The sequence below is a fragment of the Chaetodon trifascialis genome, chromosome 20 (assembly GCF_039877785.1).
Source record: "Chaetodon trifascialis isolate fChaTrf1 chromosome 20, fChaTrf1.hap1, whole genome shotgun sequence".
In the NCBI taxonomy this organism is placed as follows: Eukaryota; Metazoa; Chordata; class Actinopteri; order Chaetodontiformes; family Chaetodontidae; genus Chaetodon; species Chaetodon trifascialis.
The window spans coordinates 4,507,731-4,530,525 of record NC_092075.1 but is presented as its reverse complement, the minus strand read 5'-3'; the positions used below and the strand labels follow the sequence as shown (position 1 = coordinate 4,530,525).

The 22,795-nt window shown below is 42.7% G+C and overlaps 1 protein-coding gene across 3 annotated transcripts in view; it reads right to left on the bottom strand.

Annotated features, from left to right (window-relative positions):
- col5a1 (procollagen, type V, alpha 1) overlaps positions 1–21,451 on the bottom strand; it is a 74,066-nt gene extending 52,615 nt beyond the window's left edge. For all 3 annotated transcript variants that reach the window (XM_070989222.1, XM_070989223.1, XM_070989224.1), the window contains exons 1-2: positions 21,124–21,451; positions 5,061–5,228 (exon numbers count right to left, since the gene is read on the bottom strand). In XM_070989222.1, coding sequence (XP_070845323.1) covers positions 5,061–5,228; positions 21,124–21,223 — 268 coding nt within the window. In that variant the 5' untranslated portion in view covers positions 21,224–21,451. The remainder of the gene's footprint in view (positions 1–5,060; positions 5,229–21,123) is intronic.
- Positions 21,452–22,795: the final 1,344 nt, after the last annotated feature.

Here is a 22,795-nt window from a genome sequence, read left to right as displayed (position 1 = left end):
TCTGCCAGACACATTCCCTTAGTGGGGTGTTCTCAGGACCCCAGAAAGGGGGCGGCCTTTCCAGCCATCTGAGGAGACAGTTGCTCGCAAACGTAGAGGTCAGACTCCACTTGAGGCAAGGAGAGATTTTTGATCTTTAAGTGTGGAAAAAAAAAAACGGAGGGAATCTGACTATATTGAAACCACTGCTGTTATGCGAAACCAGCTATCTGGATTATGTTTAAACATAAGCAAAAAACCACTTGGACTCAAGTAGCAGATCCTTGCTGTTCAGTTTGTGCAGAGCGCAGATTTCCAGACGACCGGAAAAGAGAGGCAGGGTCTGTGGCTGCAGCGGTTTTGTAGCACCTCGTGCAACCATCCAACCCCCTCACTCTGCCACCATTTTCAGAATAATAGCAGACAGGCTGGAAAATGCTAAATTGGAGTGACTACGGTTTGAATGGCCAATCAGAAGCCGTGGAGAGAAAGACGCCTCAGAGGGAATGCGGTGTGGAAACCTGAGGTTAGAGAGAGATGGCGAAAAAGGAGAGAAGAAAAAAGTAGATAAGCCTCAGAAACAAATCTACCATCAACATCCAGTCATTGTATTCTTTATATTCTTATATTATCTTTCACCTACGTTGTCAGCATATGGTTGTCTGTTTGCCGTCTTGTCTTCCTGCCTTTTTCTATGATTCCTTCATTAATGCCAGGCATCTAATCACATCATGCGGAGAGCACATGTCTTGGCAGTGTGCTCCCTCAGGAATTCAGCTTGGCATCATATGAGAAACACTGCTTTAATTGACAGATGCTTCGACAAGATGGTGTAAGGCAGTCAGCAGGAGAGAGAGAACATAAGAAAGGAGAAGAGACAGACAACCCTTCAAAAACCTCAGATGGAGGAGTTTGGTGACAGTTGCATTAAGACTTTAGAGGACAAAATAGGATGAAATGAAAGTGTTACGATGCAAAAAAGGAAGGTTGGAAATATCAAAGACAAGAAACCAGATGAGAGTCTGTCACCACATCCTGTTGCATGAGCAACGTCTGCTCACAGAGACAATGACTCAGCGCTGGCTCAGGACAGCCTGTTTGTGTGGAGGTCAAGGGTCAGCCAAGGGGTGAAAGGGACACCAGCAGAAGAGGTGGGGTGTGGGCGAGGAAAGAAATGAAAATGACTAATTTGACCATTCAATGTATTATTTTTGGAGGGCAGAATTAAACCCGTCCCTGAATAGAACTGAAGTAGCATTTGCACAGCGAGATTTCTCATTTGCGGGTTCGTGTTTATGCAGCGTGTTCTGTCCTTCCTGCCATCACTGCAAGGACTGGGACAGCCTGAGGGAACCTCCCTCATAACGCTTGGAAGAGGCGGGTGAAAGAAGGTTAGCCCAAAAAAAGAGGAAAAAGGTTAAATGATCACTCTCTCCTCAGGACCTCACGGCAAAGTGGGGGGCGTTCAGAAAAGCTCGAGTTTCTCTGGAATGTGTCTTTCAAACCACTACTTCAGGCCACCAGATGAGAGATACCTCATTCCTCATTTAGTCTGTGCGTGTGTGGTGTGTGTGTGTGTGTGTGTGTGTGTGTGTGTGTGTGTGTGTGTGTGTGTGTGTGTGTGTGTGTGTGTGTGTGTGTGTGTGTGTGTGTGTGTGTGTGTGGACATGGTGGGAATGGAAAGGCTGTGGTGCCAGCAGAAGTCCTGGGAGTTTACACTGGCAGCACCACCATCAGTGTCTGACTGAAAAAGTCTGGGAGACTCAAAGACAACCCCAGACATCTCAACCAGCCAATCAGGCACAACCCAACAATTTCCTCCAGATTAAATAACCAATTAAAGCTGCCTTTTATTTTGACGGTGGGTGAACTACAGCATTTGAGTTGGAGGGAGGTCTTGCTTACAAGTTACAGGAGACGGAGAGAGCGGTTTGCCAACCTGTCTCCAGTGTCACCCTGGTGGCATTTGACATCTACACCCCAATTATTCGCCTTCATTTACCAAATTTACAGAATCTCTAAGAATGCCTCAAAAGTCAGGGAGGGGCAGGAGTTCTGCCAGCACTTTGACTGATTCTCTCAACCATCTGTCAGGGTGCATACAAGCAGGTAAATGGGGTAGAAAGTCTTGTGTCCTGTAATTGGTCATTCAGTCATCACCGTGTCCAAATCCCTTCTCCTGTATGAGACAAGCAGCATTCCAGTGGGACTGTGCATTGCTGCAGAGACAACAAGTGTACCTGTCTGCCTGTGCGCAAAAAAAAGGGAGAATCGTGGACAAAGACAGTAAAAAGGAGGAGGATGAATGTGTGTGACCCTGAATGTAAGTAGCTCTAATGGAAAGGTGGGAAAAGATACAAGTGCATGAGGTTCAAGGCCCAAGGAACACCATGTGACTAAAGCTGTGGAGTTTAAAGGAGCTATATGTAAGAACTGAGGATAAAAATGATCAGATATGTGCTTTTTGGTCTATGCAATCTTAAATGACTCTTAAAATAAGCCACAAATAAAAGTGTTTCTACTTAAATCAAAAAACACTTAAGGTAATGAACAGGCAAAGTGCCACGCTGTGTGTACAGTCAATCTTGCCTCAGGCTTTCTGAAGTTAATAATATATGCCATTCACCAATATCACTTTTACAGCGTGTGATCTCAGCTTAGCCATTTGAATCTCACTGCCACAGTGGGCCTTCACTGAATGGCCAGCGCCATCGAGCCACAGAAGGCCAGACCACAAGTATGACAGCTTACCCCCATTCAGACACAATGTAAGAGCCATTGCATCATCCTTATTGCTGCGTTAATGCTGAGTGTTGTCCATGATGGCAAACATACAGACATGGGGTGATTTGAATTTGTTCGTATGCACTCAAAGATGCTATTTTATAAAAAGTTACTGGATGAGGTCAGACTGTCGAGGGAAGGGAAGTGTTGGGTATAAAAGTTAAGTAGGGCAGACGGCTTCATTGCCTGTTTCTTCACTTCTCATTCACATAATAAAGGTAAGAAAGGCCGCTTCTGTTTTCAGTGCCTCGGTAGTTTCAAATGAATCATCCCTTCCACATGTTTGCCTAATGATTGCATGTCTGCACTCGCTCTTTTCCAACACATCATCACAGACTGTCTGTGGTTATGGGGTCGCAGGCCAGTGTGTTCCCAATCAGAGCTACTGTGGTTTTCATTGCCAACATTACAGTCATAACAAAACAAGCGTGTTTGCATGCTTTTCTTTTCTATACGTGGCATTTTTCACCTTTAGGAGGCAGGATGCTGGGTTGATAATTCAGGAAAATTGTACCTCCAGGCTTCAGGCCAAAGTCATAACTCAGTAGCAAACTTAGTTAAAGGGAAAAACGAGGTGGATAGAATGATCTCACAAGTTTAGCTGCCTTCTGGAATATATTAGCTGTACATCCTCTTAATGGCAAAGCGACTAGATTTTAAGTCCTTTGAGCCACAGACAGCTAGTTATTCTGTTTGCACCTTAAGACTGTGTGGTGCCTGTTATGAACTCCTCCAAGCGGGTTTGTTTTATGTGGACTGTTATTTTGGATGATCCAGAGTAGCATGTGTATAATTACAGCATGTGTATCTAAACAGAGACTCATATGGGCTCTGCTGTCATAGAGCTTCAAAGTGAACAGTATTTGTTTGATTGGAGAGCATGATAGGGCATGTGGGCCATAGGATCCCTGTGGCTCTGCTTTAAGCCCCAAAGAAGAGCCATGACATGGATCAAAGGTCCACTGAGGCCAATGCAATGTCTCAGAGGACCATGAATGGGGCTGTCATCCAATCTAAGCTTTGTGGGAGCTTTGCTCACAGGAAGGGTTATTATTTCTCCCTCTTTTCTGCATCTAAACCACATCACTGCTCTTTTTTTTGGCTTTTTATATCTCTAAGCTGAAATTGAATTTCAGAAACTGGTCGTCTCGGTCACAGAATTATGGTTTTGAATTTCGGTACAGTAAAAAGAAAAAAAAAAGTACACAGAAAAGGGAGCTTAGCATGTCTCACCAGACAGAGTTTAGATGAAATACAAAGGGACAAAAAAACACTGCAAGGCAGCAGCAGTCTAGGAGAAATGATAGAGGGAAAAATTATGGCGCTTGAGGGAAAATAAAGAGAGAGAAGGAGGGAGGAAAGTGAGGAAAGATTGTCGGAGCGGGAGGAGAGAGAGGAAAGTACTACTGCAGCGCACCATAGAGCAGTAACCCAAAGCCACGTCAGCACAATAGAACAAGGCTAAAGTGGAACCCCAGACTTCCCTCCCCTCTACCACCCCTATTTTCACTGCTTTTCCATCGTCCGGCTCCTCCTACAAAATCAAATATTACAGGGCTGGTTTTCTCATGCATCTGGTGTGTGTTTTCAAGGGGGGGGGGGGTGAATTAGCATGCATTATCTTTATTTATCCCAAGATTTCACTCAACATTTCACGTGTGTGACTCAGCAACAGGACTAACCCAGTTACCAGAAGTGTCCAGATGTGCTAGTCAGCTCTCGTTTCTTTACAAGTACAGCGCTTACAGTAAAAGCTGTAGATATGCAGTGTATGTTTTATGAAGGAGTAAACAACTTTACAGGGAGTGCAAGAAGAAACAGCAGGCATAAAATCTCATAAACCAAATATAGAGCTGACATAAATAATGAAGTTACAGGAGCCAAAAGACTACTGCTACCATGAGGGGAGTGAAAGGAACAGGAGGTGGGAGCAAATACAAAGTGCTTTCCATCTACGTTTAAATGTTATAATCCCAGTTTACTATGATGTGGGGTGAAAGGTCATAGAGCTGAGCAGATGGTAAGACTGTGGAGCAGAGACACCTTGATGAATTCAAGATCTTGGAGAAGCTAAAACATCTGTAGTGTAGTGTGGAAAATGAGCTGGTTTGTTTGATGTCTGGACAGAAAAACTGAAAAAATAAAAAGAGAGGTAGAGAAACGCTCTGTGTGTGTGTGTGTGTGTGTGTGTGTGTGTGTGTGTGTGTGTGTGTGTGTGTGTGTGTGCGTGTGTGTGTGTGTGTGTGTGTGTGTGTGCGTGTGTGTGTGTGTGTGTGTGTGTTGAGTCAGATACTCACCTGGATACAGCTGTTTGGTGGGGGCGCTGAGCTGGGCATCTTTGGATACTCTGTAAGCCACATCGGGTCCTTGTGTTGACCGCCTATGTGAGCAGAAACCCGTTGTTTTTGTAACACCCTCAGGTAAATTGTGAAAATCTAAAATCTTCAAGAGGTCTGCTGGTTCCGCTACAGAGAGGAAAGAGAGACACACACCAAAGAAGGATGTTAGATATTTTTAAAAATGGGTTGAAATAGCACTTAAATTGCCTCAACATTTGCCCAAACTCCAGAGTACACGTTGCTAAATTTACAGCCCGTATATCATATTGTTTATACAAAGCATATATAGATACAACATTTTAAAAATCCCAGAATTTCTGCATATCAAATAAGCCTTAATTATGGCCAATCTTTTGACCATTCTCTCTATTTTTTGTCTTTTGCTGACTCAGAAGCTCTAGTTACTCTGCAGGAGATTTCACTGTTGTGGTTCGGAGAAGATTTCTGTTATCCATTTAGGCGCTAAACAGAGATATGCCCATTTATAGATCACCATGATCACGGGTTAGAGCAGCAAAACCCATCCTTCCATCTATTTCCCTGCGAAGCTAAATCTACCGCTGCCTCCCTTTGGCCACAACCATGCAATTAGCACACTTTCAGGCCAGTCGTCCCGGCAGTAACCAGGCCACCACAGAAGTACACTGGGTCAGAACAATGTGACATGGGGTTTGACCCTGGACCGCATCCACGCATGCCAAAACCACCCAGGACAAACAGCTGTTCCTGCAGCCAGATGTACACACAACAAGCTGCGCAATGACACCCATTAGCATGCAGCCAAATCCCAGCAAAGATGTGGACATAAAAAGGACACTGGGTCATGTCTATAGGGACCTTATACTTGCATAAAGACAAGGGCTGTCAGAGCGGTTTAGAGGAGGGCAAACACTAAAGTGAGGAAGCAAACCAAACAGAGGACAACAGACGGATTTTATGGCACAGGAGTTCAAGAAATAAAACAAAGACAGGTTGTTGTTATGTGAGTGTGGAGAGTCAAAGGCAACCCACACACACACACACACACACACACACAGGTACAGCAGTCCTAGTGTCAGGCTACAAAGACCACACACACCGTTCAGAAAAAAAGGCCTTTCAATAGCCCCATCCATCTGAGAGTGAAAGGGATGCTGGGAAAGGTGGAAAGGGGAATGGGCAGAGTGAGAGTGTTTGTCCGGTCTGCGTTACCCTGCAACAACCTCCAGCTGGATGTCATTACACATGGCTCACGTGCAGCGCAGATCAATTAAAAAAAACAACTCAACATTCTTAAACAGAGATCTCCATTTAAGCTTTGGCTGCACGTGTTCGTGCACAGCTGTGCAGTGATGATGGAAAAAAAAAAAAAAAACTTCCTCCTCATCAGCTGGAGTCTTCATGCGTGCTGCCCACGTTATCTTATTATCAACAAGACAAAGACCCAACTAAAGAAAGCAGGCTGAGGCTACTCAAGATCAAAATTTGGTCTAAAGGTCTTTGATTTACATAGCATGTGCCAAACAAACACAGAGCACAGTCTCACACACATCAGCTTGCAGCATAGACATCAGTCATGGAGCTGAACTTGTTTCCATTACTCAGCAAATGAAGTAACCCAAACACACTTTACAACAGTTTATACCTGTTTAAACACTCAATAATACACGCAGCAGTCTGGAACAAGTCCATGCAGACAGTTTTGAGGACAAAATATGAGTCAGATACATTTGGTGTGTGGCGACTTCCTAATCAGGATGTTCTCATCTCATCTCACCCTTTATATCTCTGTCTAAGCCAGCCCACTCTTCCTGTCTTGGAGGAAGACTATTATCCAGTCCCCAGGTCTGTAATTGTGTTTTTACACATTGTGAATGTGGAACCCTGCAGAAGGTGACTATGACTTGGGGGACATATTAGGTGGATGTGTAATAGCAGCTTATCCGAGAGGAATATATAAATCCAAGCACCACACCCATCTGGTTCAAAACCCAGCAAAGCCAGCATTTACGCATGTCAAAAAGATAACTACATACACTCATATTCCTGAAGTGCATACCGCGAAAGACAGAGCCTCTAAGTAGCTGAAGGGCCTAAACAAAAAGACAGCTTTGTCTGTCATCAACTCATAATGAAGAGACAGACAGAAACTCAGCCACCGGCCAGAAGATGTCTATCATTCACCATGATGACAGAGGTTCACTTAATGAGCTCGTCTCTCAGAGCTCTTCCACAGTCTAATAATATGTCAGAATGTCAAAGTGATGGGAAGTGTAGCTCTGTCATTAATCAAAAGCTGTGTTCTACATCGGCGTCTCTTACTGGCCTACAGGTGGGAAAGGTGAGAGCTGATCATACGATGTGTGATGCACATGATGTAAATCCCTACTTTAAATGTCTGAAAAGTTGAATAAATGTCAGCATGGTCAGAGGATACAGCATGGAAGCAAAGAGACTCTGATTCAAGGGGACAGACAGGGTCAAATTATTATGAAATGAAGGGTGCAGGGGTGTAGAACTAACAAGCACCCAGGACAGCATGATGACGTCATATCTGCTTAATTACAGCATTTACATTTTAGCACTGACGCTGTTTAATGCATTCGTTAACCATGGCGACAACACAAACTTCTTGTAAAAACTGTCAACATAAACATATCGAATAATAAACATGCAAACCTTTATGAGACTTTGTTAAATTTATATTGCAGACAATTGCTAAAATTTTATAACTCTGTTTTTTTTTGGGGGGGGGGGCAAACTGTTTATAACTTGGTCTAGCTGGCTGAGGCCTGGCTGAGAGATGCGGTGCAATTATTAGAAAACAATCCCTACATGTTTTACAATGGTATACTCAGCATTTTTCAGAAAAAATAAACTGCTAAATCTTTTCTTGTCACTACATTCTTGCAGTGTACAACTTGCATAAATTTACCATCCATCAGACAAACTTCATACAGGATTTTAACCACCTGAAAATCCTGCGAGGGCTTCCTTAAATCCAAAGTCAGCTTCAGTGAGACAGACACAGGGAGCTATTGTTTCTCAGCCACTAATATGAGAGAAGTAAGTGACACATAAACTGGCATATAAAGCATTTTCATTTAATACCGTTTTTAACGAGGACCATGGTAGACCAAAGGCAAAGCTCACAGTTTTCGCACATTTCTCAGACAGCCACAAATGTTCCCTGTAAAAGCCGCAACAGTCTGCCTCAACGCTACAGCAATTCCCTCTAACCTGCCAACGTTCAACAGCACATTGTCCCTTGGGAAATAAATCAATCGATCACTGTCAGCTGTACAGAAGGAGCCCATACAAGGCATGGAAATAACCTGTCTGTCCTCCGGTTACACACAGCGACCACTGTCTGAACGACGGAGCTCACATGTCAGATTAAACTAAGTTGATCATGTTCTTGTGGGGGTTTCTCTGTGATTCTCAGACTGTTACAACCAACCAGCCATGGCCTCCCTTTTCCATCTCCTCTTCATTCATGTTCATGTAGCCTCGTCCTACCACGCACAAGTCTCCCTGCTTCCTTATATGGACTTAACCTTGGACATGCCCTGCTGTTGCAGACGCTGATGGTGACAGATACAAACACTCACTCCACATCTTACCTCATATAATGAATGAATGAATAAACTTACTTCCCTCCCTGTGTTAGAGTACTCAAAATGTCAATAAATTAGCTCTTATTTCACATCACTTTGTGCTCAAGATGCTTTTTTTTGCTTTTAGCACGAACACATAAACTCCACCAGTTTGGCTGATGCCAAACTTGCCTTTAAATTTGCAGGATCGCTAATTTTTTATTATTTTTCATAAGCTGAAAACAGCAGGTCCAATGACACTTTGCACAGGAAGTCAGTCAATTAAGGGAATTTGGGATCCTAGTACCATTCTGCATCTTAACAATACAATAGGTGTTTGCTTTTGGCCTGTGGCCCACCAAGAGGTTTCAGTTTTAGGCACTCCAAGGGAAAAGTTTGGACACCCCTGGTTTAGAAAACAACACACAAACTGTGATAAATGATTCAAAGTAGTTCCTTGAGGCAGAAGCAGCGTAGGCTCACAGTGCATCATAACAATATGGCTGTCACAATAACAATAACAACATCATAATAACAGCCAGCTCAGCACCGCAGGGAAAGAAGAAAAAAAAAGGGGGGGAGTCCGTGAGGAGCATCCAGTCGATGCTAACTGTGTCACGACCCCTGCTGCTGCTTTTCCTAATCCACACTGACACAAAGTAATCCCGTGAAGATCAGCCGCTTTTTGGGAAGGAAACAACTGTCATCAGGATGCCGCCCTCATTCCATACCTGTTAACCTCTCTTTCCTTCCATCAATCAGCTTCCTATGTCATCAAACTGTTCCACTCTCTCATTTCTATTTTCCAATTTCCTTTTTCCTAATGCGGCATCTGCTGTATTAGTTTGTTCATCCAAGGTTTTAGATCCCCTGATGGATCTAAATGCAACCACAGGGCCTCTGCCGGGTCACCTGGAGGTGAGCCAGGTGGAGAGGGCCAATTAGCAGCTTAGAGGAAGAGAGGACGGGGGAAGGATAGCAGAATTTATCTCTATCCAAACACCAGCTAAAACACAACAGAGCTATTGTAAAATCTGAGAAACATTAAATGTCTTTTGCAAAAAAGCAATTCACCTGATGCAAAAAGCCGAAAAAGTCTGTGAGAAAAGGCAGTCAGACAAGCAACTCAGCTCTGTTTCCCTCTCTGTTTGACGCACTCTCACACACCTTCATTCATGGATTTCTGTCACCGGCACTCGACCTTCCAGCGGAAGCTGTCCTGACCACATCCTAAGCCGCAGGTAAGGGTCTCAGTCCCACCTTGTTAAGCTGAGATGTTTACCCACTTAGCATGGCAGATCCCTCGGGGGACCAACACCTCTGGCACTGGATGCTAAAAATAAGTTTCCCTCTGACCACAGGTCCTCACATCCAAGAGCCAGGTCCTCCACACACACACACAAACTGTTTATGTGACACGGTCGTGTGTACATTCGCTCTTTGCTGGTCTGCTGTCCCTCTTCGGCTGCTTTCATGGATGAAACATGACACAGAGAGGTAATACTGTAAATACAGTGTATCCTTTAAGCTTTAGCTCTTTGGAAGCTTTTTTCATCTGTAAATAAAAACAGCTTCTATCCATTGCTTCTCGTGTTGAGCACACTTTGCTTCCATCAACAAAGTGGGGCACTATTCCAGATGTCAGTAAGGCTCAAACATCTCTGCTATCCACAGGTATGCATTTACAACATAACGACAAAAGAAAGGACATAACAAGCTAAAGGGGATTGAAAATAGGCTGAGCTCGGCTGTTCCTAAAGAGGTGATATGGTTCACGACTTAAAAGATTCACACAGGATTAATTTGTCTTGACTTGGTTTATGAAAACTGCAAAGCCCAACTTGTCTTCCTCAAGCTCTACACGAGTGTGTCTTGCTATGAAACCCTCCTGTTTAATGTTTTAAAACTTGTTTTTCCTGAAAGGTAAACTCTTAGATAGATGCGGTATGAAGAATCCACTTCTACTCCCACAGTTAGCTCTTCCCAAGCCATGTGCCCGGTACAAACTTGTAAGTGTAATGTAGAAATTAGCAAGCAAAGTGCTGCATCTTTGATGTGATGTGCTAAAAGTGGAGCGGTTAACTTTGTTTTCAGCCTTTTATGGGTTTGTTTGTCAGACATGGGCTGGATGAGGCTGCAGCGAAGTAAAGGATAATGAATTCATAAAAGTACATGGTTCAAGTGTGAATTATTTTTAAATGTGTGGTTAAACTTACTACATTACAACTGACTGTTACAGAGAAAAGTGGGTATGATGTGGTTTTGCAAATACATTCCCCTCCCTAACTCGCTACACTTTCTTTCTACCTTTTTTCTCTCTTTCTCTGAACAGTAGCTTGAGTGCCGCATTCATAATCCTGCTCTCGGCTCAGTGCCAAGACTGTGGTGGATCCCATTCCCCTAACCTATCCATCTATCCTCCTTTTCCACAAATGCGCACGCGCGCGCACACACACACATACACACACACTCTGTAACAACACTTAGTGACTCCAGACGGCACCATTTCATTTGACAGGAGGAGGGGTGCCGGACCAGTGAATTAGGACTTTTTCATGGGGGGGGGATTAACATTCTTCTCTCTTTCCCTGCCCCCTATCCTCCTCCTGCAGCCCTTCCTGAAGTGAGGCCTGACTCTCCTGGCACATGCTTGACCTGGCGCTGAGGACAAGGAGTAATTAGCAGCCATAAAGAGGACCCTGCCTCTCCTGGAAACCAGCACAGCTGAAAACAAGAATGCCCAATGAGAGACTTCCCCCTCCTAGAGCGCATCACAGACAGACAGGGTGTAAGAGGTTTTTTTTTTTTTATTTCACCTGATTCTGTTATAAAACCTAAACTGAAGCCAACTGTTGTGGAGATGGAGCCTCACTGTGTGTACAGCAGGTTACAATTAAACCCTGACTTTAATTACTTAAAGCAAGACTGTGTAACTTAAAAGAAGAAGTAAGACATCCTTCCTCTGACTGAAGTGGAATTCATAAGCAATAAAACATGCCCTTGCTCAATTCAATACATTCAAGGCATTTACAGCTACAGCCTAATTTGGTTAAGTATAACCACCACCTCATGCTAGCTAATTTAGCTAGACATTACTATGTAACTGACCCTACTGTTACACATTTAAGCTGTTTATCATTATACCATATTTGCCATCTGTGGCTGCTGCTGAGCACAGGTTGCAAGGGCTCGCTTCAGTTTAGCTGAGATGCTAAGATGCCTGGATGCGAACACAAGGCCTGATCAGTCCTAACAGGATCACATGTATGCCATTTGCAGTGTGAAATAGTGCCTCTGATCTTTCCCCTTGAGTTCATGTTTTCCTGCAAAATACGAAATCACCAATGTATCAGGTCCAAGAATCTGACGACAAAAAAAACCTTGAGACACACTTCTGTCAACACTGACCTTAAGTTGTTGCTTCTGGGTTTCATGTGACCAGACCTGGGAATCATACTGCAGGCATTACGCTTGCTAGATTGAACACATTATATACACTGCATGGACATCCTGTGAGGGAACTTACACTACTGCAGACATGCAACGCACAAGTGAACTAATGTCAGCAAAAACCTGAATGGGATGTCGGTCAGCAAGATGGCAAGCAATCACACACACACTCCTGCACCTTATCTTAATTAAACCTACCAAATCACTGGCGGAGAGACCTCTTGGCAATCACTGCTCCTCTACGTGTAAGCTTTGCAGTTCAAATTAAGGTTTGATTTACACCAATGTACAATATATTATACTCACATGTGCAGTGATAAAGACAAGATAAACTGACAGTAAAATGACCATAGTAGGTGCAGTTCAGATAAGGTATTAGCATCAGCAATAGCAAGCATCATTCTTTCTGCTGCTTTATTTTGAACAAAGAGAAAGTATGAATGGCAGCCAGGTGAAAGTAGGTGGCTGCAACAGGGTGGTTTTTTTAAGTCTCAAAGGCTGCTGAAGACAGTGCCAGAAGACACCGACATCTGTAAAAGTCTGCAAATGTCTGACCTCACATGCCAGTATCAGTTAAGTTTCATTTTATCAGCCGGCTTTAATCCAGACTTTTCGGGACGCTGACCCAGTGACCCGAGCTGAGAGCTGCACGTGAAAGCAGCAGCGGGGAGGAAGAGGCAGAGGAGGAAATGAGAAGAGTGAGATCTTTTTGTTTATACACCTCACGCCTTCATGATCAACTCATTCTGACGTTCGACATGAGATATTCAAAGATTAACCGCAGCCTCTAACCACTAAATGACAGGAAATACCAGGCAAGAAGAATTTGGAACACAAGAAATGACAAGCAGGTCTGACAGAAGCACATGCATTAAGAGACTCAGAAACATCCACCTAAAATCAGCCGTACCCCTCCACCTGCAGACGTACTGTCACACAAAAACACAAGCACACAGACCTGAAAGATGATCCAGAGCACAGAGCCGTTTTCTGACCAGAGCTTCTCTTGTGTACTCTGAGGCTCGGTGCTTTAGTCGGACTCTTATTGCTTTAACAGGGGGAATACCAGATGGTTTACTTCACTGTCTCCATACTGCAGCTCACAGCAGTGAAGATAAATCACTGTCTGCCGTCCACCACAGACTAAGATGGAAAAACTGAGTCAAGACTCCACAGTGCACCTCTGAATGCTCATTTACAGCAAGAAACTACAGGAATGGTACTTTTAAAGCTCATGTGTGATGTCTTCTCCTAATTCCATCCTCTGTAGTTTTGCCTCCTCTTCCACCAGTTTCATTCAGTTTTATTTTCCAACCTCCATGAGCGACGTTGTTTCCCTTTGCCTGTTTTATCTTTCACTGAGTTGTGGCCTTTTCCTCATTCTGTCTCTCCCCAGCAGATCTGGTTTTGAAGGCAGACTGCTGAGAAACTCATGATAAAAGCAGGCCCTGTAGCACTGACATTACAGAACCATTTCCTCTCACCCAGATTCTGAGACGACCATTATTCCAGCACCAACACACTGACACAAAACAATGAAACTGAATCTAACAAACACAAATCCTGCACAATAGTGAAACTTTTCCCTTTGTTAAGGACAATCCGGCACCGACACACACAAGTAAGCGAACTGCACATTTTCCAACACTTCACTGAGGGGCTGCGTGTCTTCGCTAATGATAGGAGTCAATCGAAATATGCAGTGTTTTCTCACATGGGAGTTTCATCATCATCAGTGAACTCAATGACCCATAAACATTTGCAGAGAAACCCAGTACGCAGTCCACATAATCAATATATGGACACCAAGGTGCAATGACAAGAGTGGATGAAATCATTAGAAATGATGTACGAGGATAGTTTATGTGCAACTGAAAGCATCGAAATTCACTATCATCTCTGCTAATGCTTCTCGACTGATGCAGGACATCATTGAATTCTGACAAAACAGAAGTAAACAACATATCAACAGCAGCAAATTCACAATTACAAGGCGATCGTGTCAACAATGTCTGAAGGGGGAGGAACTCACAGAGAGGATGGATAGAGAGAGAAAGCACTGGCTCCAGTGAGGTGTGGAAAGAGTGACGAAACAGGATAATCAAAAGGAACATTCAGGCTATCAATCATTGTTCTAGCGATAGTGATAACACACACTGTAACTGCAGCCTGAGGAAAGGAAAACTTGCCATCTGTAGTGTCAAATAACCTGCCGGCGTCGCACTGACAGCCAAATCAACCATCAATTAATCTCCTACTGACACTTTAACCAGTGTAGCATTAAGCAACAACAACCATGCGGGTTGTCCCACAAGTTACGGTGGGAGAGCAAAGTGTCTGACTGAAAGTCAGCTGCTTACATCAAAACCAACTTCTGACTTCATGTCCCAGGTTAAATGAGATGTTTTTGTAAAATGTCAAAAACAAAACACCGGAGAAGATGGAGAGTTGACAAACCAACACTGCCTCCTAGAAATTACTACTAACTTACCGTAATTACTGTAGTTACTACTAACTATATACTGCTAACTTTGCTTGGCCAGTTATGTTTCATGAAGAATCGTAATTATTGCCTGGATTATGTTCCCTTGCAACATCTTTTGGCTTTTTTTGTGCATACAAACTAAGTGCAGGACGGTGACGCCGGAGAGCCGTGTGTGGTTGGGTCTGAGCAACAGAAGCATCTTGGCTAAGGTAAGGAAAAGATTGCGGTTTTTGGTTACATGTTAATACGGTAAACATGTTGCCTCCTGTGCTTCAAGTCATTGGCTTTTTCAATATGTAACCAAGACCACAGTCTTTCCCTGCACTTAACCAAGCAGCATCAATGCGTAAACGTAACCATGGTTAGGTTTTATCATGCTTTCTATAACCAAACACGTTGTCAGGGAACATTTGACTGGTACTGCGACTTGGCACATACATTAACAATGTTTCCTCATTACACTGGGAGAATATGCAACCCAGAGACAGCATTAGAATTGTTGACTAAATGAATGTACTGATGCAAATTAGTGTACAATGTAAACATCATTTCTAGAAGACAGTGTTGCTCAAACTCTTGTGTCGGCTGGTATTGAGTGTTTTTTCATTTGTCACACATCTCCTTCAGCTTGCTTCACCACATACTAGTGTTTGCGGTCAAACTCAAGCTTGGTCCCATATTGCAACAAAACTGAATTAATTAAACCCAGGGTTTAATGACAAAAGACTGCTGAGTGAGCAGTTTAATGCTGCCTTTCCATTCCAACTCTTACTAATGTCATCACCTAATAAAGTAAAAATAGAATACATCTGACGACAGTGAAGCTTCTGGAGTGACCAGAAACCTTTGTATTTCCCCTAGTAGGAAAAGAAATGCTTACACTCAGTATTTCTACTGCCCAGGCTGTGGCTAAGCTTGGGCCAGGGAAGGGGGAATGGGGTTGGAAAGGATGAGTCATACATTGCTTTCCATGCTCAATGATTATAATACCCTATTACAGAGAAAAGCACTGTTTCCCAGCTGAAGTGAATACTGGGCTTGTGAGCCTGGACCAGACTTAACTTTTCACTCCACCATGCACTCCACGCTGCAACAAAGCATACTGTTAAAAATCAAACACAGGAGTGGGCGTTGCATCATGAGGTAGCACATCCACTTTTACATCACTGATGAGTTCATGTTGACATTTCAGACACCACTGCCTCCATTTTGTTCCAGTTTGTCTGTCAGGGAGTGGAGAACATGTTGTCCCTTTCAGTTGTAATTTGAACTGAAGAGATCCATCTTTGTCAGTGTGTTTTTAGCAGAAACTATCTGGTCACAACACCTTCAGAGAAAACCATCTGCGTCTGGCTTCAAATCAAGCATGCTGTGTCATTAGCACAGAGCACCACTGAGCAGCAATAATTATTTGCCTCTTGATAAGTCTAGAAAGGAATAGGCAGTATACTGTCCAGACTATGGCGAATAATGCACTATTTGTGCTGCACAAAGGATCTCCTAAACTCTGACACGGGGTCAAAGACTTGTCCTGCATATTTTGTTTTATCTCCCATGTTGTTATCAGGCATTAGAGCTGATTTACAGAGTTCTTTCCACAAAGCCTGCATTTACAGGCTGAAGTGGCACATGCAATTGCAGGGTCACTGCTTCTCTCCACAGTCCAACTAACTCAGATTCCTTCCCCTGCGCCATGGCGATAGGCACACACAAGCAGTCATTTTTCAACGCCACTTATCTGATTGAGTTGGACATGACCTCAGGATTGCCACTTTTTTAAGGTAAGTCTGAAACGAGCAACGGAAAAAGAGCAGTTACATGTCTAACTGAAAGATGGCTGCTAGTGTGAGTGAGTGACGTCAGTGTCTTTGGACTCTAAAAGCCCCTTGGCTGCTATGTAGCTTGGTATCTGCCTCTCACTTTGAACAAGCTGCGTTAGATTTGGACAGATCTCAGCAAAACTAACTGTTCTAAATGGAAAATAAGCGTACAAATGTATCTATGTCTCTTTGATCAGTCATATAAATATATTGCACCCTTCAGCGCAACCAGCTATTAGCATCCTGTAAAAGATACAAATAAAGCACACCGGAAGTTACACAATTTACTCAGTTCTGCATGGATTCAATCACTTCTATGGGCTTTTTTAATTGGCCTCATGAAGAACTTTATACACAGGGAATAACAGACGAAATGGACTTATCCATATAAATTCCTTTCGAAGAGGAGTTGTCCAGGTATAAAGAGACTGTAAATGAAAAACAGCTGCGGGCCAGCTGTATTCAACCTTTAACCCTGTCATAAAGTTGGCTGGCTTAAACAAAAAGAACCTTTTAATGACCCAGGATGTGTATGTGCAAAGCTGGCCGCAGCGTAAGGCACACTGCTATTATTTTTACAAACTCAGCTCTAAGACTGCAGATGTTATTCGATTAGGAATTTTCTCTAAAACCAGGACAGAATGGTGTATTTTCTTTTGAAAAATGCAACAGTACTTTTTTTTTTTTTTCATGGTCCCCTGTTCCACCACGAATGGGAAGAAAACATCTGGAAGACATTTTTTCTGGCTTTTTGGAGGGCTTAGCAGACAGCACAATGGAACTTATCGATTCCAGATGTGAAGGCGCTCAGTGAAACAGCGAGGCCTTCTTCTGTTTATCCCTTTCCAATGTACGTAAGGATAAAACAAATATCTGCGCCTAATATATAGCATAATTCTTGAATCACGGTCATATTTCCTGTTTCCTTTGCATATGCGGTGGTCCCTTCAATACTCTTACATTACTCTATTACTACCAGCGGTGGCTTTGGCCAAAATCCATCCTTGTTTTCATTTGCACAAGGTATTCAAAGAATGTTATTTCAGTATTTTTGATGACTGAAGTACTTTGCACAAGAAGGTTCTGGTCCTGTGTGAGTGTTTGTTACCTGCATAGACCATCCGAAAAAACTTCTGGTTAATTAATGATAACAAACCGCGGTGGAAAGAGTCTAAACAGATTTTCGAAGACGTGTGAAAAGAATCTATTGACTGAGGAAACTGAGTAGAAAAAGCAACTCAGGAGAAACACAAAGGAAACCATTTGGAGAAGAAGAAGAAGCAAGATTTGGTCTGATCATAAACCTACAAAACAACTGAGGTCTCACGCTAGGAAGCCGTGGCATTCGATTACATCTGAATGGATGTGATTCAGTCAGACATCTGAAAATTTAGAAGCACAATTGGTGCAGAGATTATATTCCTAAAAAGCATTAAATGCTGACCTAAAATATTTTTCCACACACTCTTTTCTCACTGACTTCCAAGAGTTAGAGGAAAGTTTACAGAAACAAGGAGCAGTGGAGCTTCAAGAGCAAGAATTCCTTCCTTCAAGCAGTGAAACTGTAAACCCGGCAGCAGTGGCAATCTGAAAGTCCTGACCTTCACCCTTGAACTCTGACCCCTCCTCTCATTCTTAACCTCTATGTCTTATGGGCCTTCTGTTAGTACCACTTTTCACGTGGGTTTAAAGCAAAGTTTCCTCATTAATGCCAAGGCAAGATGACCTCCCTTAAGAACTGTGGACTATGACTTCACTCACTCTCTCTAATAAAGCTTGACTTACATTCAGTGCCTTGATCCTCTATGACCTCTGATTGCAACTGGCTTCAAACTATTTGGTAGTGTGTGAAAAAAAAAAAATCAATTCATACACTGAACCCAAGAAGCATTTTCTGTCTTCACTGCTGGGTTTGTCAGTAGCTAAAATGCTATTTCATGATATAAAAAATCCTATTCCATGATAGCATTTTAGGCTAACAGGTGTGACAGGCTAACAAGCTAAGCTACTTTTGACTGCAGGTTTGTCTTTCTTTCTAATTAACTCTTTTTTTTTTATTCTAACTAGGATGATGGGTAATGTGAAAGGGGTGTCTCGTGCGACAAACCCACAGAAAATTATCACCATATTCTGCAGTTAACCTCAGCTCTTGGGAGCACTTAGCATCTTCTGCTAACTGTTGTTAGTGAAGACTAAAACTGAGCTAAAGGCAAAGTGAAGATTAAACATATCCACCAGGTGGACAAAAACACAACTCCAAATGAATGCTAACACTGCTGTGTGTCTGTGATATGTAAAAAAAAAAAAAAAAGCTAACATTTAGCTAACATATTTGCCACAAGCACTTCATGAAGTGATGTCAGTGCTGTGTTTTTAGCTTGTTCTGCTGCCTCCAGGTGGTGAAAAACATTAATGCAGCTTTGCTCTTTTACAGTTGAATATCTAAAGGCAATCAGCTAAATGACTACCTTGATTTATATTAAAAATTTATATAAATAATATAAATTATTTCATTTAAAAGATGTGTTGACCCTGAGATGAGCAGATCTGTGGATTTGGAAATAAGTCCATTCAATCCATGAAAGTATCATTAAGTGCTTTATGATGATTTATTAGTTGTCAGACATTAAAATAATGCCAGATGTAACATCAGCTCTGTAAAGCGTGTTCACAGACAGTGGTGTCTCATTACAGTTGCACAATCACTTGTTTTCATTTCAGTGGAATGTAAAAATCACATAATTCAAGGAAATTAAGCTTCTAATTTTGAGTTTACAGTTTTAGGCATATAAATATTTGCTATACCTGTGTTTTTATGCAAGCATACTGTGTTTAGAGTTGACAAGTCTCAGATTTCCAGTGGTGGTGTGTCTGGACAGGCCAAGCTTTCAGATGAGTGTACATCCAGGTCCCCCTTGAGGCTAAGAGGTCACCTGGCTTGGGTCAAGATGGATTTTTACTGCTGACAACCCAGCTAATTGTCAGTAATTACTGTTTGTCTATGATGATGGGGAGGATACACGCAAAAATGCAGTGTTTGACAATGATCCCACATTAGTGTGAATATCAAAAATTTCACTTAATGCAATACTTAATGCTTCGCTGAAATTCTGTAACAAGATGAAGAAAAGTCATTATCTTCAGCCTGAAGAACAAAATAATTAGTTTTCATAAAACTTGCATGTGGCTGGCATGTTGCTAGCACTCAGTCTTTCTCATCGGCATGTGTCAAGTGTCACGTTTCAGGAATTATACCAGCGCCCTTGAGGATAACTTACAAGACTCTGGTTGCTCCCCGCCAGTATTAAGAGCTGATTAAATCCAGCTTGCAGCATCAAAATGGATTCAGCTCCATGCTCTCTGACAACCCAGCAAAACTCAGGTCCAACTCCTCCTCTGTGATTAAAACTGACCCAGATCTGTATCCAGACTTTATACAGTGACCTAACTTGTGTTCAGCTAAGAAACAGTGTTTATAAGCGACATGAAAATACCCAGGCTGCACTCATTCTTTTATATGTTCAACAGTAGGCTATAGCACATATGAGCTTCACTTCAATGGCATCTGTTTTTTCTTAGAAGAACTTCTACAATGGCCTGAAATTGAGCATCCGGCCCAGTCAGGCACTTCACATTCATACCATCAGCACAATCTTTTGAACACTTTAACTGTCCATACGGAAGAAGCCACCTGTTCACCTCAAAGTCCTGTGTCAGAGCCTCACAGCAGACAGCAGACCACCAACCATGCCAGGCAGCCTTAAGGTGCTAATAATACATGCAGGCCAGACCCCAGCCCCACTGCCACAGCACTGCATGACCTCTGAACACCCATGGGACACAACAGTGCCACAGACGAGTGTCTAACGATGAGAAAAAAAAATCACTTCTTCCTTCAAGCCATAAGGCCTGGGTTTCACTGATATTTAAGTGACATACCAATCTTTTACATTAATATTGTCAGACCCAGAGTTATATAACTCTTACTGACCAGCATGAGGAGAATTTGCAGAATGCAATTAGTGGATATGTGGGGTTTTGAGCCTTAGCAAAGGGCCCTGTGCTTTAGAAGCTGTGCGTCCTGGTGTCGGAGTCCTTAAGGCGGCTCCACCCTATCACTTCAGAAGAACTACGGCCCCTCCTCTCATGAAAATTATGCTCATCCCTCTCATCAGTAAAAAAAAGAGAGAAAAGCTCCAAAAAAAAGACTCTTTAAACTTGAATTGCATGACAGCAAAGTTACAATTACAAAGCAGCCAGACTGCAAAATGCAAAACAGAATTGGCCACCTGGAAAAGATTTTATTTGGATTTCAGGGACATCATGTACAGTATATCGTTTTACTTTATGCACACACTCAACAAGACACTGACATTATATATTCAGGCCTACATCTACATCTATAAGCTATTGGAGGTTTTTGCAGAGCAGCTCCTCACAGACAGAATGAGTGGCCAGTTCCACATCAACTCTCTGAACAGAAAACTTTCTCTCAAACGTGCAGCCTTCTGATACTTTGACAAGTCCCATAGTTTCGGCCAGACCGTGCTGAATACATTAAGGCACCAATAAAAGGCACAAAGATGAGTTTAGGAGGAGGGGCGGACCTCACAGTGATCCACTATAACCAAAGAAAAACTTTTTCAGTGCAGCTCCGTGCTGGAGCCACAAATCTCACCGCTGCATCTTACCTGAACTTGCTTGCGATGTGACAAAAAGCAGAATCACCGCTAAAGTGATTTGGGCGTCCCTTATCCTCCGTTTAACTTTCCATCTTATATGGGTATCCATGACCGCCAGAGACGTCCACGGCAAGTGGATTCACTTTTCAACCTGAAGCAACTAATTAGACTTGCAACAACTTCTGGTCAGGACAGTACTAAAAGCCAAAAGTCCCAGAGAAAGAGAAAAAAAGGGGGAGGGGGGGTGTATCGTTATTTCTCAAGCAGCCATAGGGGTTTGTTAGTGTGCGTTCCTCCAGCTAGTTGACGGATGGACACCCGTCTCTCCCGCACAGCTCCTCTCCTCTCTGCTCCTCTGAACTGTCCTGCACCGCTGCGCCTCCGTTCAGAAGTGTTGCCCCCTCTTTCAGTCGTCACGTACAGCCCCCTTCAAGTCCAACGGGGCAACGCACACAAAAAGTCTCTCCCCCCGGGCTGTCAGTCACTCCGCGGACAGCGCACTCGAGCAAATCAGAGGAGGCCGTGCACCAGAGCCAGCCCCGTTATTGGCCGTGGGTGGGAGGAAAAGTTGAGGGAAAGTTTCACGCCTCCGATTCTTGCGCTCGGAATTCTTCTACATGGAGTCCGCTGTTTGCAGAGCGGAGCGGGAAAAGCAAACTGCGGCACACAAACCGTGCACAAAGCATTTTATATGCGCCACTTTGACGTGAATAAGAGAGATTAAATCATGGCGAAGCTGTGGTGAATCAACAGGTGGGAGCCAGCATCCCACTGAACACTCCTGTGAGGAGCTACACTGAAAAGTTGTTTCTTAGATATTTAGGAACCACACGTGACCAGGCCAGGTTGATATTTCACTATTTCACTATTCCACACAGGGCTGCATTACCAACTTGTTTCACGCGTTAAATGACTATTTTTAACTTTACTATTTATGGTCATATATTTTAAAAATCCCAAAGTTGGTAACTGCTGGATGCACAGAAAGTTACACTGCATGTCAAGTTTTGTATTTGTAAGTAATGTCACAATACCAGAATTAAACATGGATACAATACAGGTATAAAAAAAAACTATGCTACAACTCTTTTGATATCAGGGCAAATTGTCTAAAAAGTCCAAAGCATGCACAAGAAAGGATTATTACTGTTTTCAAATGTTTTTCCCATCTTGTAAATATACACATTCTCTATGATGTTATTAATAAATTGATACATTTGGATGCACTGGTATCAAAAAAAGTATCTAAGTATCAACACTTCTGACAGCCTTATTTGACAGTGGTGGAATGTAACTAAGTACATTTACTCAAATATTGTACATATTTTCCTTGAGTCCTTGTTTTTCATGTTACTTTCAGCTTCTGCTCCATTGCATTTATCTGACAGCTTTAGTTACAAGCTACAACAATCAGAGTGCAGTCCTGTGCAAAGTGGTTCAAAATGAGCTCCACCAAAACAAACAACAGAAAAATCCTTTTTATATCTATCAAAGGATCACAATTCTTTGTCCTCACTGGTATTTGACTAATTGGAAATTTGTTTTTAGGATGTGCAGTCGTGTACAATATCAAAGGAGGCATGTCTTGTATAATATCTAACCGTGTGGCCCCGTGTCAAAAAACCTTTGTTAAATGAGCTGATATTGTGCTCACATGGTTGTATTTAATCAAATGAAGGTC